This window comes from Pinus tabuliformis, chromosome 5_2 (genome assembly GCF_031772625.1).
Source record: "Pinus tabuliformis cultivar Carrire ecotype Pingquan chromosome 5_2, CPIR1, whole genome shotgun sequence".
Lineage (NCBI taxonomy): Eukaryota > Viridiplantae > Streptophyta > Pinopsida > Pinales > Pinaceae > Pinus > Pinus tabuliformis.
This window is the reverse complement of record NC_142306.1, coordinates 849,353,519-849,372,544: the sequence shown is the minus strand read 5'-3', so window position 1 is coordinate 849,372,544 and position 19,026 is coordinate 849,353,519. Positions and strand designations below refer to the sequence as shown.

Sequence of the window (19,026 nt, the reverse complement as noted above, 5' to 3'; positions counted from 1 at the left end):
CATATCACTAAATTTAAAGTAAAATTAACTAAATTAAAACTACTTTATTATTATTATTATTTATAAATAATTTAATATATGAGTAAAATATATATAGTTTTTGAATAATGAGTCCATACAGGTGGAATGTATATGAAAGAGTGTGGAATGGCCAGTGAATGAGTTTTTTAACCCAAAGTTTCCCCTGATGATGGACTCACTTTGTAGTCTGGAATGTTGGGTTAAAAAACTTATTCACAGGTATAGTTTTAAAAAACATGTAACAATTTTTTTATTAATATGGAGATTTATTTTTACTTTGTTATAGGGATTTTTAATGTCTAATCACTTACTAAGAAGACTTGTTTAACAAACTACAAATAAACTTATATTATATTTTTTTAATTAATCAATTTAATTAAAAAAAGAGAATGAAATAACTATTTTTAAAATAAATCTTAACATTTAATCTTTAATTACTATTAAAAATATTTTAAAATATTGAGTGAAAACTAAATCCTATTATTTATTATTTAGTAATTATTAATAATTAAATAATGATGATGATGATGATGGTGGTTAACGTCCACTGAGACCAAATTGGTCTATCGGACTTATAATTTTCTTAGTTTTTAATTATCTGGCTCCTTGTCTTTCTTGGCGAGATTAGTGCCGTAGCTTTCTTTTTTTCTCTACAGTCTTCCAACTTCCTTTATCTTTCATCCACTTCATCTCTTCTGGTTCTTGGGACATTGGTGTCTTAGCTTCGCAATCTATTGTGTTCGTTCTTTTGAAGATAGTCGGAGAAGAAAATTGGTCTAGGAGATCTGCTTTGTTGTTAAATGAAGATTTATTTTGTGTGGTATTCGAATCCTCATAACTGTTGATTTGTTGGTCGGGGCTTTCTCCCTGCTTGTCTTGAGAGTTGTTTCTTTCTTGCCCGATTTCTTGTGATTCAGAGTTTTCTCTAGAGTATTCTTCTTTGATGACAGTGTAGTGTTCTTTTTGTGCTCCTTCCCACCATGTAGATCTGTGGTGGTTTTTTCTAGCAGAATTTTTCTGGAAAGCTTTTGGGCAATTTTTGGCTAGATGGCCCGTCTCAATGCAGGATCGACATCTGAAGAGGACACTTTCATAATCGAGTTTCTGGTTCCACACATAGTCTTTACTTGTTAGGTTTATTTCAGCTGGGAATCTGGCGCTGAAGTCCATTTCTACACAGATGCGTGCATAAGTGGTTCTGGCATATTCCTCTGTTTCTGGGCACCTGCAGTAAAATTTTCTAATTGCATTTCCAATAGCTTTTAGCGAGGAGAGATTCTAGAGATGCAAGGGTAGGCTTGGCAATCTCACCCAAACTGGTGCTTAGGTTATGACTGCTGTAGAGGGATCGAATGATGGGTTCCATGGCTTCATGAATAGCTCTGATTTTTCCCAAAACCAAGGGCCAGAATCTAGAATATATTATCTGCTTTCAGGATTTTCAAAATCTACTATAAAGAAACCCCTAGCACAAGAGCAGATATTAATTTTATCGGAAATGAAATTAATATTATTAGATAATATGAAACCAATGTTTTAAATATTTATTATTAAACTAGTGTTTTGAAATAAGGAAAATTCGATTAATAGCGCTGCTACAAATTCTCCATTTTTTCTCACTAAAAACATATAATCGGATTGAAAAATGGGTACGGAATTGGACGTCTGAATATATAATCGGATTTACATGTTTGGACAATTAGGTGCGGAATTGGACGTCTTTAATTGTAGAGCGCCGACATTTGACAAATGGGAAGTGCCCATTCTCCGCAAAAGACTAAATTTCTGGCGGAGCGAAAAATTCGGTGCTATGGCTGCTCCCACATGCTAATTTCGATTGCTTCTCCATCCCTCCAGTTCACAAGGCATTAAAAAGGGCACAGCCCCTTCACATTTCCACAATTCATTGAGCTACTTGCCTCATGCAGCCGAGAGTTTCACGCTGCAGCGGAGAGTAAAGCATGATGTCAGGCGAAAAGGAGCTGCGCGAGAATAGGAAAAGGAAGGAAACAGTGTGTGTGACGGGAGCGGGGGGATTCATTGCCTCGTGGCTTGTCAAGTTGCTCCTTCAAAGAGGCTACACTGTCCGAGCATCTGTTCGAACCAACCCAGCTGGTATATTCATTATTCTTCAGACGATTTATTAATAAAGTTTTTTGATAAGTAATGTTTATTTGAAATATTGAAATTGTAAGAGTACTCTTATCTTTTCGAACGAGATTTGGCAACTGCAGATGGTGGTGGAAGGTATGAGCATCTGAGAGCGTTGGAAGGAGCAAAAGAGAGGCTTGAGCTTTTGAAAGCTGATATTCTCCATTACCAGAGCTTACTCACAGTCATCAGAGGTTGCCACGGTGTCTTTCACATGGCTTCCGTTCTCAATGATAACCCTGTAATTACTTCATTAATTCATCACTTCTTTCAACTCTATTTGTAATTCCAATTCCATGCAGCTATTTGGAGCTTACAAATCACATTAATAAACCATGCACCATTCTGATAATTTTAGGTCTTGTTAAGCATTGTTTTTTATATAGGTTTGATGGATGTAGTTGATATTGAGTGCAGGAGCAAGTGATAGAACCAGCAGTGGAAGGGACGAGGAATGTGATGGAGGCCTGCGCAGAATCAGGGGTCAAGCGCGTTGTCTTTACGTCTTCAATCGGTGCGGTTCACATGAATCCTCACAGAGACCCACTCGCCATAGTCCGTGATGACTGCTGGAGCGATTTGGACTACTGCGTACAAACCAAGGTTTAATTAACAACATTACTTATACCAAGTATTAAGATAAAGGTTATACAAATCATGGACCAATAATTGATTCGCCTGTCTCGTGCATTACAGAATTGGTATTGCTATGCAAAAACCTTGGCTGAAAAATCTGCTTGGGATATTGCAAAGAGAAGGAATTTAGAGTTGGTGGTGATTAATCCAGGCCTGGTTTTGGGTCCCTTGTTGCATTCCGCCATGAACCCTAGCACTGCTCATATCATGAAATACTTAACAGGTGGGTAATGTTTTTATATATCTTATAATTCGTCGGTTTATAATAGACTTCATGGATTTATGATATAATAGTTATGAAACATGATGGTGATCAGGGTCAGCCAAAACGTATGCAAACTTAACTCAGGCATATGTGGATGTGAGGGATGTGGTAGAGGCTCACATTTTAGTATATGAAACTCCCTCAACGCGTTGCCATAGATATTTATGTGCAGAATGCAACCTGCACCGAGGAGAGCTAGTCCACATGTTGGCCAAACTATGCCCTCGCTGTCCCCTCCCTACCAAGTATGCACCCACTAACCTCCATATATTTATGTTCAAACTAAGCTAGGTCCATAAATAGCTATTAAATGAAGCCAGCTTAATGCACACAGGTGTTCAGATGAAAAAAATCCAAGGAAGCAGCCATACAAGTTCTCGAATCAGAAGCTGAAGGATCTGGGACAATCATTTACGCCTATAAACAAGTGTTTGGCTGACACTGTGGCCAGCTTACACGAGAAGGGGTTTCTTCAACATCACCAATCAGGTTGGGCTGAGAGGGATGGCAGTCACACAATGATGGCGAGGATGTAATGGCTTCAAATATGCACAGATATAACATCTACGATATCTGCATTAGCTGCTATATATATGTAATTTCCTTTTCATAATTATAATTTTTGTCACTCCATGTTGGAGAACAATGGGCCTTCTGTCATTTACTTTGTAAGTTCAATAGACTATTTCTTCGTTAGCGAACATTAATTATTATTATTATTATTATTATAAAATTATCCATAATATTGATGAGTAGTTCAATTTTTGTTTTATGTATTTGTACTATTTTCTTATCTCCTTCATCCGGATATAATGTTAGTGTGGTTTAACCATAGAAAATCTTGCCGAACTAAATTCATTATCTTGCCAAAATTGATCAGAGTCGAATTCAAAAGAAAAAAAACATTTGTATCTTGCCAAAATTCTAGAGTCCGATCGCAACAAAAGGCAAAAACATTCCTAGTAATTTTTTATTTAATTATTAATCATTTAGAGAAAATAAATAAACAACCCTATAATATATAAGAAAGTACTGAAATTAATTAATTAATTAAATAATAAGATTATGAGGTGTAAAATTTATTGGTTTATGTGATGTTTATTTTTTATTAGGTTTAAAGTTTAAATATTATGAAAAAGGATATGAAAGAAGAATTGAGACTAAGAGTTTATATAACCAATAATAAAAATTATCACAAATAATATTCTCAAGGAGGGTGCTGAGGAGCAGGTATTCTTTCCATGCCTTGATATGATGCCAACTCACTAGATTTGATATGTGCTCTCATCACCTCATCAATTATCACAGAAACCTGCATAAGGTTAAACAACATTTTAATATCCCAAGCAAGATAGGGAGGTACAAGAGGTCTTAGCGGAGAGTATAATAGACCATAAGCTAACCAATCTAGCCATGAGATCTCTTTCTCTAAGGATGAGGATAAAGACCAGCCAATGTGAATTCCTAGAGATTCTGCCCAATACTTGTTATGACTCACTAGGCTTTTTTGCTTAGAGGGCTAGTAGATCTTTTTGTTTTCCATGTCTATGTATGTGAAGAGTTTGGCACAACTAGCCTATTTTTATAAATTTTTTATTTACAAGATGCTCTTTAGATGAGGTCTTAATAATCTTAAGACTCAGAACTTATGTTATTGGTCTAGTTTCCCTTTAAACTAGTAACATAATTTTTTTGGTATATGTAATTCTCATTTGACATAATGCAAAATGCCTAAATTAAAATAATAAATAATAATTGAATAATAAGTCATAACAATATACTCAAATTTCATTTTAAATGAATTACAAATATGCATAAATATATTATGATTTTATTTCCTTTATTATACATTTTGTAATATATAAATTGGGTAGAACTTGGTCTAGGAGATGAAAAATTAGCTCTTAAGGAGGACGAACGATTAATGCACATATTTAGGAGTTTCATGAGTTGTGAGGGAAAGAACAAAAAAAAATTATTAGAGATTTTAAAGTAGAGAATATTAATATAAGAAGAAGTTAAGAGTTTGATGAAGTTAAAAATGCACACCTCTTTATTCTGGATTTAGTGACAAGTTGAAGAAATATTTTCTTCATTTGAATGGTTTTAATAAACTTCAAATTAGGGATAAGTCGAAAAAATATTTTCTTAACTAGATTAGTTTTCACACACTTTTGACTGAAAGAGTTAGGCCTTTGATTTAGATTTTAACTTTCATAATGAAATTTTAACTTTCATAATTTGTTTCATTGATCGTCAAGAATGAACTTTCGACACATATTTTATACCCATCTATTTACATGTATATTTAAGGAATTTGTTTTGTTCAATCTCCAGTTTCTAAGTCATGCTAGGGGGCTTAGAGGTCTATCCTAGTTATAAATTAATAAAGATGATACACTTGATGTGGTCCATTATGAGCTTAATTAGATTTTTTTGTCATAATACCAATGATGTAAAAATATCAATTATATATTTTAAAAAGGCACTGGGAAAAGAGCTAAGTGGACATATCATTGTTGGTAAATAAGGATTGTTATTCATCAATGATATAGAGAAGTATAATTTTTTTAATTATATCTTTTCAATATTTATAATAACTATAAGGTGATAAATTGTTTTAATTTATTATTGTATTTGTATTTCTTCATATAATTTTTTATATTTTGTTATTTTTTAATTTTTTTGGTTATGATGTTTCTTTATAAATGTAGGAGGAAGGTGGAGGTTGAGGTTGAGATCTTTTTCCATATGTAGATTTTTTTGGAAGAAATTAAAAACTTCTAGTATAAGAATATTTATCTTTACATGTCTAATCTAATATCTAAGTTGTGAATTTTGTAGAAGAAATTTGATATTAAACTCCACGGCCTTTAAGTTGATTAGTAGAGTTGAGAGTGAGTGGTTGCATAAAAAATCATTGAAAACTTGTTTTATGAGATGGAATAGTTTTTGGAAGATTTCAAAAACCTATGAGTTGATAATTTTGTGCTCTTTGTTGAATTAAGCCCTTAAGCTAACAATTTCTTGGAATATATTTGAAATCATACACTCTTAAGATTTATATTAGCGTTATTATGGTTAAGTGGTAGCCTTTTATTATTGTTCTTGTGTAGTTTTGATAAAGGGGTTATGTATAAAAACTCGCTTATTTTTTTAGGAAATTCAACCCAACCCTCACACACTTAAGCTAACAATGAGGGTAAAATTACCATGTTAACCCTCATGGACCTTTCATTCTTCTTCCTTAGAATTTCTGGATGCAAGGTAGCTTGATTACTAGTAGCATAGATAATTGGTAATCCCAAGAGACATGATAAGATTGATCCAAGACCATCATGTAATTCAAACCTTATGCAATCATGCATCATTTCTAAACATGCATAATAGCCAAGCGAGTATGTTCAAAAATAGAGGTTATTTGGCACAACAAGAAAATTATTAAAAACAAAGGAAATAAGAACTTGGTTGTTGTAGGGATGATTCTCACATTGGGTCATGTTTCATCATAATCCTTTGGTATGTCCCCAAACAAATGGTAGAGGGTTGAGATATGTGGCCATAGGTTCCCACCCATTGATTTGTTATTTAAGCTCAAGGAGCTTGTCTACCATAGAAACAACTAATCCTACTCATCATTATATCAAGGAATTTCATTAATTTGAAAAAATAAGTTCCATCTCCTCACCCATATAATTTAACTCCTTAAGTATATAAAATATATGCAAGGAAAAAAAACCTATGAAGTCATTGAAAGGAGTGCATAGCTATCAAATGCTAGTTAGTTGAATTTGGGAGCCAACTAGAACAAATGTTTGGTTAGCTTTGGCGTTTTCATTGGTGAATGAGCTAATGAGCATTATATAGATTCAAAAATATCATTTTGCATTTTAGAAACACTTTTAAAATTTTTAAAGCTATCATATCAAAGGTCAAATAAATGTACCACCAATACATTTAGATGCAACACATCGCAAGAAAAAATAATTTGGTCTGATATGCCACTAAGGAGGAAATGTATGTCACATGTTACATGTCATAGAGATGGAAAGTTTGTGACAAATACAAAATGAAAAGAAGTCCTTTTAGAAATTTCATTTTTTGACAATGAAGAAAATCTTGAGGAAGTGAAATGTGAAAAATAGAGAATTTTTGAAGTGATGCAACGTTTCACATGGAAAGAAATTTTAAATTTAATGTGATGTGTCACACAAAAATGAACTTTTGAGTAATTTTACCACCATAAATTAACAAGATGTGATACATGTTGTGTGCAAATAAAGATAAATTAGGTGTCATGTATATTGTGTCATGGGAAAAGTGATTTTAGATATGATATGATACATGGAAAAATATTTTATGTGTAACATAATATAGGGAAAAAGAATTTTGGTGCAAAAATGGAAACTATGCTTTGTTGTGGCCCTTTAAACTTTGCATGTGAAAATTGTAATCATGTGCCATTTCACATGACCTAAAAGTTTTGGTGTGATGTGTCACACCTAAAATAACATTGGGATGTAATACATTTCTCTTCTAAAAATAATGGTCTCTTTCATAATAGCTAAGAGGACAAATTTCAAGAAACAATGTATGCAAATTTGATCTCTAAGTCAAATTTTAAAATGCTTCTCCTACATTTCCACTCATGGGTATGGTTGGTTATGTAGTGGAGGTATTTCAATTACATGTGGTTAAGAGTTCAACACTAGTGTCATTTAAAGCAAATATTTGATTATCTTCAAGGAGAAAAGGGTCATGAGTCACAAGATTCTTCTATTAGTTGAATTTTGATAATTTGAAGGAATTCATTTTCCAATCTCAATCTCATTTTGTTGTATCGGATATTTGTGTGTAGTATATTATTATATGCATCCATGTTTCCATTGAATTTGAGAATCAAGATTAACAAATTATTTTTCATATGGATGTTAGCATACTTATTTTAGTTTTATAATTGAAATGAATATTCATGCATAATGATTTATTTCAATTTTGAATTATCTTTGAATGCTTAAATTAATTATGTTTCTATTTAATGTCCATATTTCAAATGGAATTTGTTGTGAGAGCATTTATCGCTTTGATGAATTTGTTTTGAAAAGAGACTGATATTTCCTATTAATTATTTTGATCATATCTGCAAGACCTAGAAGCTTTTCATTGTGTTTATTTTGTGCAATGAAAATATGTCTGTAATATATTGGTATATGCATTCATGTGTTTATTTGATGCAGGATACGAACTCAAAGGATGGTCCATCATGAATTCAAAATCTAAAAGTTTTTCATTTCCTTACTATTGATAACAAGAAGTTTTCATTACATCAAAAGCGAGAGAAGTCTCAGGTAGTAACAAATATTTAGAATAATTATAGTGGACTAGTATTAAAATTAGTTTGCATTAGTTTAGGATAATTTAGGTAATTAGAGTAGGGTAGTTTAGGAGGACACAATGGAGCCTTTATACTTGTGAGTACCACCACACAAAATGAGTAAGGATCTAATTGGGGCCTCGATCAGGTGGTATCTCCCTACTGCAAGGGAGAATTTTCTTGCCTGCTAACATTAACACAAACTCTAGACACTTGTTTCCATCATGGAATTCGTTGTTTAGTGACACATTGATTAACAAGGAGGGAACTTAGAGTTTATCGGTTTCTATGGTGAGGATTTTGATGTTGAGATTTCAGAGCATCCACAATATTCATTTTTAATTTGATGTTTCGAGTCAAAACCATGACTCATCATCAGGTTTTTCCTAATGATGAGTGATGGTTTTGACTCGAAACATCAAATTAAAAATGAATACTATGAAGGAGAGACATAGCTCGCTTGGCCAATTCATCCACACCTGGGAACATGATAGACATATACCATAGAGATGGTTAAGAGATCCATTCTGATTCTTTGAGATATTGATGCCAATTTGTTGTCCAAAGGAAGAGCTTTTCTTTAGAAGTGACTATTTATTATTTGAAAATCACCCAAAATAATTAGAGAGACAAGATCTAATACCTAAACCAATCAAATTCCCTGCAAGAAGGCATAAAATTCAACTTGAAAAGGCCTAAGGAAAAAGAGTAACCCATTGTGCACCTACCACTTTGGGTTTCCATTGAATTTTTTATAAAATCTTTTAGACATAAATATAAAATTTTTGAATATAGAGCTTTGGTAGTCTATCATGCTAATATAATTCATTAATTAAAATGAGTCAAAAATTAATCTTTCTGTAAAGTAGGTTAACAAAAAACACTCTTAAAACTTACTATTTATAAAAAAATTCAAGTAAAAAATGTGATTGTAACTGCTGCAAATACATTATATTTTAATTAGCAAATACATTATATTTTAATTAACAGAAAAATTCATAAGAAATACTTTGAATATTAATTATGATGACTACACATACATTATAATCTAATTGATTGAAAAATCATAAGAAATACTTTGTAGATTAAAATATACTTCTAGATGGTCCTCCGCAAATGGGTGTTGCACATATGAATCATGTTTTTATATTTAGGAGATCATAGTTTCTGGATTTTCATTTTTCCGGTTTTCCTTTTAATAGAAAACTAAGTCAGTTTTTTCTCTCCTGAAAAAATGCTTTAATTATACAGGTGATGCATAATATAGTGTGGGGGTATTTCCTGTGTATCTCTGATTATACCGGTGATGCATAATATCGCATGTTTTTAGATCTTACAGAACCGTTTCCTTTTAATAGAAAACTGAGTCAGTTTTTTCTCTCCCGGGAAAAATGCTTTAATTATATCAGTTTTTTCTCTCCTGAAAATCTCTGGCGGAGCGAAAATATCGTTGCTTGAGTTACGAAATGTCGTTTTTCAACAAAGAAATTAAAAAAAAAACATACTTTATATGGACGTGAAATGCCTATCTCTATGGCTGCCCCCACGTGGTAATTTTGATTGCCCTCAAATTCTCCTCCCCTTAAGAAGGCATTAAAAGGGTAGAGCCCCTTCACATTTTAACCATTCATTGAGCCACTTGCCTTATGCGACCGAGAGTTTCAGGCTGCAGCCGAGAGAGTTTCAGGCTGCAGCCGAGAGTATAGCATTATGTCAAGCGGAAAGAGGATAAAGAAAGCAAAGGAAACAGTGTGCGTGACGGGAGCAGGGGGATTCATTGCCTCCTGGCTCGTCAAGTTACTCCTTCAAAGAGGCTACACTGTTCGAGCAACAGTTCGCACCAACCCAGCTGGTATATCATTTATTCTTCACACGACCTATTAAGCTAATTATTATTTGTTTTTAATAAATAGGTTGAGTACTACGGTCTTACTAACACAGAGTTGAGAATGGGTTTAGTTAGCAAGTTCATTCAGAATCAAATTTTTTGGGGTGGTGTTTTCTGTTATGGGAGGAGGCATTTTAAAATATCCAGTCAGTTTAGGGTTGGTGTGGCCAGGTGTGATCTGATCCCTGGTGACTCTGAGGGATTAGATGCCTCATGGTAGGTTGTATGGGTGAGGGAATCCTCTAGAAAGTTATTTTTAGGGAGAATCTCACACTTTTTTATTGTTTGAATAGTTTTTTAATGATGGAAATAGATTTAACACCATGAAAAACTCCTAAACATTCAAAATCTTGAAGTTTGACAACTATAACCCAGGCAGGTCATTCTGTTTCTTCTCTTTGCCGGGATGGCTTCATTCCCAGGTGTTGGCTGGCAGTGCTGGTTTGACAATAGAGGTATTGAGTAGAGATAGAGAGATCTGGAGAGATATAGATAGATATAGATTGGAGATTTCCCAAAATTTATATCAAAATTTAACAAAAACAAATTTATAACCTAATTAAAGTAACCTATATCTCACATTTTGCCTAGCAAATCAAACCTTAATCAATGGAGTAATCACTTATTTTTTTTCAATTTTTTTGGTGGGTTTTCTAAAATGATAAGTTTAACAAAAAAAAAATTTCTACTCGGAGTTTTATTAAGTGTAATATATGTTATAAGATACAAAATTTAATAGTAATGTTTTTTGATAAATAAGATTTATTTGAAATATTGAAATTGTACTTGAGTTTCTCTTGCAAGAGTACTCTTTTCTTTTCTAACGAGATTTGACAAATTGCAGATGACGGTGGAAGGTATGAGCATCTGAGAGCGTTGGAAGGAGCAAAAGAGAGACTTGAGCTTGTGAAAGCTGATATTCTCCATTACCAGAGCTTACTCACAGTCATCAGAGGTTGCCACGGTGTCTTTCACATGGCTTCCGTTCTCAACGATAACCCTGTAATTACTTTCTTTAATTCATCGCTTCTTAAAATTGCATTAATCAACCCTGGATCACCATTCTCATAACTTTAGATCTTGTTAAACATTTTTTTTAATATAGGTTTGATGGGTGCAGTTAATATTGAGTGCAGGAGCAAGTGATAGAACCAGCAGTGGAAGGGACGAGGAATGTGATGGAGGCCTGCGCAGAAACTGGGGTCAAGCGCGTTGTCTTTACGTCTTCCATCGGTGCGGTTTACATGAATCCTCACAGAGACCCGCTTGCCGTAGTCCATGATGACTGCTGGAGCGATTTGGACTACTGTATACAAACCAAGGTAAATTAACAGCATTACTTTTATCAAATATTATAAATAATGGTTACGCAAATCATGGACTAATAATCGATTGGCCTGATTCATGCATTACAGAATTGGTATTGCTATGCAAAAACCTTCGCAGAAAAATCTGCATGGGATATTGCAAAGAGAAAGAATTTAGAGTTGGTGGTGATTAATCCAGGCCTGGTTTTGGGTCCCTTGTTGCATTCCGCCATGAACCCTAGCACTGCTCATATAATGAAATACTTAACAGGTGGGTAATGTTTTTATATATCTTATAATTCGTCGGTTTGTAATAGACTTCATGGATTTATGATATAATAGTTATGAAACATGATGGTGATCAGGGTCAGCCAAAACGTATGCAAACTTAACTCAGGCATATGTGGATGTGAGGGATGTGGCAGAGGCTCACATTTTAGTATATGAAACGCCCTCAACGCGTTGCCATAGATATTTATGTGCAGAATGCAACCTGCACCGAGGAGAGCTAGTCCACATGTTGGCCAAACTGTGCCCTCGCTGTCCCCTCCCTACCAAGTATGCACCCTCTAACCTCTATATATTTATGTTCAAACTAAGCTAGGTTCATAAATACATATATTAAATGAAGCCAGCTTAATGCACACAGGTGTTCAGATGAGAAAACTCCAAGGAAGCAGCCATACAAGTTCTCCAATCAGAAGCTGAAAGATCTGGGACAATCATTTACGCCTATAAACAAGTGTTTGGCTGACACTGTGGCCAGCTTACACGAGAAGGGGTTTCTTCAACATCACCAATCAGGTTGGGCTGAGAGGGATGGCAGTCACACAATGATGGCGAGGATGTAATGGCTTCAAATATGCACAGATATAACATCTACGATATCTGCATTAGCTGCTATATATATGTAATTTCCTTTTCCTAATTTTTGTCACTCCATGTTGGAGAACAGTGGGCCTTCTTGCATTTACTTTGTAAGTTCAATAGACTACTTCGTCTTAGCCAACGTTAATTATAGTTATCCATAATATTAATGAGTGATTTAACTTGTATTTTTTTTGTTAGTATTTTTTTTTAAATGTATTTTTAATAAATATTTTTTTTTGTAAGTTGGGGTGGGACTCTCAGATTTACATGTCCATTATGTACCTCTCTACGGGGGAAGGATAGCCCAAGATTTGAACCCAAGACTTCTGGTTTGGTGAGACTTCATTTCCGAGCCCTTGTCGCTTGAGCTACCCCAAGTGGACATATTTTTAATAAATATCATTTCTCCCTTTCATTATTTTTTCATTATTTTTTAGTATTTAAGTATTTTTATTCATCAAGATGTAATGGTAGCTTGGTTAAATAACATAAATAATTTAATTTTAATAGAAGAATAACCAATTGATTATTTTTCATGGTATTATTAAATGTTTTACAAGAGTATGCTATTTAATATCAATCGCAAATGGTGGCTAAAGCATAATGTACAATATATACTCACAATGGTGATAATGACTTTATGTATACTTTATTCAATTTTTAGAATTGATTAATTATTTAGGGTTGTTTAATTATTCAAAAAGGATTTGCTTATATTTTATTTAAATTTTTAAGTTTATTAGAATATTATTTTTTTAATAATTAATTTTATATATATACTTATATAATATATTATATTTAATTTTTTTATGTTTTAGCAGTGTTATGGATACTTTACTTAACACATTTTATTTAAATATATTTTTATTTATAAAACATTTTTTTAAACCATTTTTATTATTTATTTATTTATTTTTTTTTTTTAATTAATTTTATTTGAAATTTAGTGGGGATTTTTTGGAATTGTAAGTTTGACCTAGAATTTTAGCGTTTTTGGGGACTTTTTATAATGTTGAATCTATTTATGCATTCAAAAATATAATGGATTCAAAAATTACTTTTAAACAACTAAAATTCACAATTTTGTATAACTAAAATTCACAAGCAATTCATGATATTGCCAAAAATTCTAAAACCAAAAACATGACAATTATTTAACTAAACAAAGTCTTTTCGTAAAAATCACATGAGATAATTTTTTGGCCACGCCTTTCGAACCAACAAGTGTGGTTCATCATCTGGACCACATGAAGAGGCAGACCATGGCAAAGGCTTAAACAGAGAGCAATGTGATTTCTACCTAAAGACTTTGTTTAAATCATTATGGATCACAAAAGCTTGAATACATAAATTATTTAACTTTTAACAATTTTTTTTATTGTAAAAAAATATTTATTTTAAAAAAGACACGAAGAAAGTAATGAATTTAGTTTATTAAATAATATATCTTAACGATATACTAAAATTTCGTTTTTGACATTACAAATGTGATTAAACATATCATTGTTTTACTTATTATATCCATGGAGGGTAGAGTATATTGTATAACTTTTAATTAATTTGTAAATTTTTAGAAATCATTTCCAAAGTTTATTAAAGTTTTGGTAAAATTAATTAGAAATTGAAAATTATTTTTTGAATTTTTAAAATTTGAATTTCTAATTTTTGATTGAAGAATGACTAATTTTATGTGGTTTAAAATCAATTTTTTAGAATTAAAATTTGTTTAAAAAAATGTACTCATAAATTAATTATCCAAAAAAATCAAATATATGATTTTTTCCTTAATTAATATTTTATTTTCCAAAAAAAATTAAATATATGGATTTTTCCATAATTAATATTTTCTTTTCATATTTTTTAGAAATTGAAAATTATTTTTTGAATTTTTAAAATTTGAATTTCTAATTTTTTATTGGTGAATAACTAATTTTATATGGTTTAAAATCAATTTTTTAGAATTAAATATTGTTTAAAAAAATGTATTATTCAAAAAAATCAAATATATGAATTTTTTCATAATTAATATTTTCATTCCATTCATTATCATACTATTTTTAACAATAAATATTTATTAACCTATAATCATTCATTGCTTGTTTTCTATTAATTGTTCTATTATTTGTAATAACAATGTGTTTTTCTATTAATAATATTTTTCACATGTTTCTATTAATATATTTTATTAATCATAATATATTTTATTGTTTAATTATTTAATTGTTGTCATCTTTTTTTTCATAAAACTATGTTATCATGTACCAATAGACTATTAGCAATTTGATTCCCTCTCCACAAGGTTGTGGTTCTTAAATCATGAACTTAATATAATTAAGTTATATGATAACATCACCCCCTAAGGGTTCTACTTTTTGCATAAGAGGTAGGTACTAAACAACTTAGTGTAGGAAAAGCAAACTTTTACATTGTGAGAATATAAGTTTTGTAATATATAAATGGGGTGCAACTTGGTGTAGGCAAAGGAAGATTTTACATTGTGAGAATGGGAGAAAAATTATAAAGGAAAATTGCACTTTTAAAGAGTTGTTGTAGCTTTGCCTTAGCTTCGTTTTTGAGCCTCCCTAAGAACCATCCTTAGCAACATGTCTCGCACTGTCAAGTACATAGGCTTCATTGGTTTTTTCAGTAGCTTGTCAGCCTGTGCATGTCAGTTCGCTTCAGTCCCCTCATAGGCTGCCATTCCGGACTTGGGCCAGCTGCTGGCTGAGTAGATCCCTCAGAAAATTGCACAATTATGGAGGGGAACCAGCCTTCCCTCTAGAAATTGCACAAATCTGGCCCAACACTCCAACTCAGCCCAAAAATTGCGCAATTTTGGGCAATAGTCACCTGCAACTCCCAGAAATTGTGAAATCCCTCTGGACAGCCAGACCAGATCCTCTGAGAAATTGCACAAAAATCCGTCTCAGTCAAGCAGACTGTTGCATGTGCCTTCAGGTTGACCGGTTCCACCCGACACCCAAAAAACTTGACTTACATGCATGGGTTGTTTTTTCATGAAATAGAAAAAAAGCAACATGCAAAAAGAATCCCTGGAATTTAGGGATTTATTTTTTAGCAGTTGGAGGTTAAATGAAAAGATCGTTTTAGAAACTTTCCTCCAAGTGTCACTTTTCCTAACTTTGTGGCATGCACGTCATGAGCCTCAAAATTATTTATTCAACGCTTCAAATCTCATTCTTCACATTGATCTTGGATCTATGACATCCCACAACACATCGAGGAGTCTTCTGCACATCTAACTTAACTATTTCTGGGTAAGTCGCTTTACTTGTCTTTTGCAGCATTTATGTTGCTTTTTGTGTTTTGGCTTGTGTGAGTGATTTTGGCTTGATTTCTGTGAATGCTTGTTGTTGTTTGCATGCATGTTAGCCTATACAAGCACCATTTTATTTTTCATTTGCATCTCACTGTTGTCGCATGCATGACACTATTTTGCATGAACGGTCGCTGATTCGACAACTCGTTTCACACACATGCATGTTTTTCCATTTTCTGAATCTTGCTTTGTTGTTTTCATGCATGATAATTCACTCCTACTTACACTCAGTATCTTCATGCATTCGCATCTTCATATTCTTTCAGTTGCCCGTCGGCGGGTATGGGAAACCTTGGCCCAAACTCTGCCTTGCCCGGACAACATTGCGCAATTCTGAGAGGGAAGGCTCTACCTTCCTCCTAGAAAATGTGCAAATATGACCAGACAGTGTTCTCCAGTCTTGATTTGTGAAATTCTGAGAGGTAGTGTTTGTTGGCCTATAAAATTGCGCAATGCAGTCCTTCAGCCTACATCTCTTGCCAACAGAAATTGCGCATTGTGCAATCTTAGCACCCAGCAGGTCATTCTGGATTGGGCATTGCATAATTCCAGCAGTCAACCAGCCTCACGATAGTCTAGGTTTCCTTTTGCACAGTTCTGGCAGTCAGTCTCTCGGCCTCCCAGTGAAAATTTCACAATCCTTGCCAGTAGTTCCCCGGGTATGTTGCATGTTAGTCCTCAAGTTTTCTTTGGTTTTAACTGAAAATTTCTTTCCATGCATGTCGCCATGTCTCCAGATATAGCAGGTGTTCATCCATCTCTCAGTAGTTCAGAATCAATGGTCTCCAAGAGAGCAGGGTCAAAGGACACCGACAGAAGTGCAACTAGAGAAGCAGTTGAGCGAGTGTCTATGATTTTGCTGATATATGAAGACATCAAGCTGATCGTAGACAAAGACATCAAGCTAAAATGGAAGGAGTTCAATGATGCATTCTTAGGCACATTTGGGGAAGATCTCGAAGACCGCAAAGCCTATGTGAACATTCACAAGTTTGGCTTGTACCGGATTGCATGCAAGTATCCCGCGTTCCCATGCGTGGACATGATACATTGGATTGTCTCGCACACTGATCCCGAGACGATGGCGTTAATAAGTGTCAGCAGGACAAATATTTCTACCTTTAGGGCACATGATTATCAATAGATATACCACTTGTCGAAGCCAGTGATCACCATGGAGAGACCCTTTAGCATACCCAGCAGCAATGTCAACTCTAGGGATATCTTGAAGAACTAGGTGAAGGATCCAACCAAATTCAAGATGACACCCAACCAGATTTACAAGACGAAGATACTGCAGAAGGCGTATCAGTGCTTGGTCATCTTTGCATGTCGCTTGTATGGCCAAGAGAGCACGGAGACCTTCCTGCAGAGTTGGGTGATCGCGTTGGACCAACTGGCCAATGAAGGCAAAGCATGCAACTGGTCCGACATGTTGGCTCATAGGCTTAAGGAACAAATAACAGGAGATCGACAGCTGTCCAAAGGTCAGCAAGTAGAAATCTACATATTTTCTTACATCTTGGATGCAATCTGTGCCCGTGAGCAGTTCCTCAGCTTGAAGTGGGCATGGACATTAGCAGAAACCTCTGTCAACACTTATTGTAAACTATTTTCTAAATGTAGCTTCTGCAGGGTCATCACATAGTTGTGAGACCATTTTGTCACCCCAGTGTACAAGATGATATTTGAGCAGGATCCACCTTGCATGTCGAAGGCAGCAATGGAGGCACTTATCAACATAGCAGATTGGTATGCCTCACCTTTTGGCACCTTCATACGGATGTACAATGTGGAGAAGCCTCCGCATGTTTTGGCAAAGTTTTCCATGGACAAGCTCGTCATGCAAGAAGTATTGTACCATGTCTCAGCAGGGCTATCAGCTAGGCTGCATCGGAATAAGAAGGCACCTTGGCCCACTCTTCCATTGTGGATCCAGAGTCAGATACAGAACTATGAAGAACTCTCGTAGCTCATCACTTTTTTGCAGGCTTCCCATGCACGAGTATTTAGAAGCATGGATGTTGTTGTGCGCGCACATGTGATCCCATTTATTGGGATAGTCACCGAGGCAAAGCAAAAGGCACAAGTCTGACTGGAGCTAGACTCGTACTTTGGTGAGTTGATGCGCATAGCCACCATCACAGACTTGGCGATCAGTGCAGGCATTATGCATCAGTATATCATTGGTCTGGTTGCACTCAAGACAATGATGCGCATGTTATCAGACGAGTTTGATAAAGGAGCCAAAGCAATGTACCCATATGCAACAGAGGTAAGAGTTTGTTTCCGGAAAGATGTCACGACAAAGTACAGTGACACCATCACGGAATACGAGCTTGGAATCAGTTTTCCACCATTGACCATCATGATCATGTCGAAGAGTTGGTCTTCCCACAGTTTTCTGAGTCATAGTGATGACTTGCATGGCTTGCTCAAGCCTATTTTGTCTCACATGGGTACATCTGCAGATTGTACGTAAAATCTTGTCAAGTGGAAGTTTAAGTGTCGATAGTTGAATGTAACAGTCATAGAGTAGTTGAAGAATCATGAGGGTAGATGAATAGTCACAAAGGGGAATGTCAAGATTCACCCCACCCTTTGCTATATATAGCGCCTCATAACTCATTGTATAGGATTTTGGCCAGCCAAGCTTCCGATAGGAGTATCTTAGAGAAAGCTTGGAGAGTATTGTAATGAGCCTTGGCTTCTCCACAGTGTAGAGCTAGTACATCTTTTTGGAGGAGCAAGTGGAAATGGCTGTAACATTCTGCTACCGGGACTAGTGGTTGGTCATGGTTGTACTGTATGATTGGAACCTTCACTTCTTAATATAATAGAGCCAACATGTTTCATGCATATGTTGTTATTGTATTTCATCTATCTTGGTTACTCTAATGATATATGTATCTATTTGCTTACGAATGCATGTATGGACTCTTTTTGTATAAGTATGTATGAATCTTACTGAGATGTGTTGTTGATTTAACCATCACTTTGGATTCTTAGCTTACTTGATTTCTAGTTTATGATGCATCCTCGCTTGTGTGTTCCCTTCCAAACCGTGTGCTTTCACAGGTTTCCAAGGGGCGCACTCACCCCACTTTCCATGTGTTAGAACCATTCATGCACCTTCTTTGACTTGCTACGAATTTCACACCCTTGCTTCCAATA

The 19,026-nt window shown here is 34.3% G+C and overlaps 2 protein-coding genes across 2 annotated transcripts; both read left to right on the top strand.

The window, feature by feature from the left end:
* The first annotated feature begins 1,950 nt into the window (after nt 1-1,950).
* LOC149161964 (cinnamoyl-CoA reductase 1-like) lies at nt 1,951-3,660 on the top strand. Its single transcript, XM_089435606.1, has 6 exons — nt 1,951-2,136; nt 2,256-2,413; nt 2,590-2,775; nt 2,869-3,031; nt 3,126-3,318; nt 3,408-3,660. The coding sequence occupies exons 1-6, from the start codon at nt 1,983-1,985 to the stop codon at nt 3,607-3,609; spliced, it is 1,056 nt and encodes a 351-aa protein (XP_089291732.1). The 5' UTR covers nt 1,951-1,982; the 3' UTR covers nt 3,610-3,660.
* Nucleotides 3,661-10,157: 6,497 nt separating this feature from the next.
* LOC149161963 (cinnamoyl-CoA reductase 1-like) lies at nt 10,158-12,544 on the top strand. Its single transcript, XM_089435607.1, has 6 exons — nt 10,158-10,299; nt 11,180-11,337; nt 11,472-11,657; nt 11,751-11,913; nt 12,008-12,200; nt 12,292-12,544. Exons 1-6 carry the CDS (start codon nt 10,158-10,160, stop codon nt 12,491-12,493), a joined length of 1,044 nt encoding a protein of 347 aa, XP_089291733.1. The 3' UTR covers nt 12,494-12,544.
* Nucleotides 12,545-19,026: the final 6,482 nt, after the last annotated feature.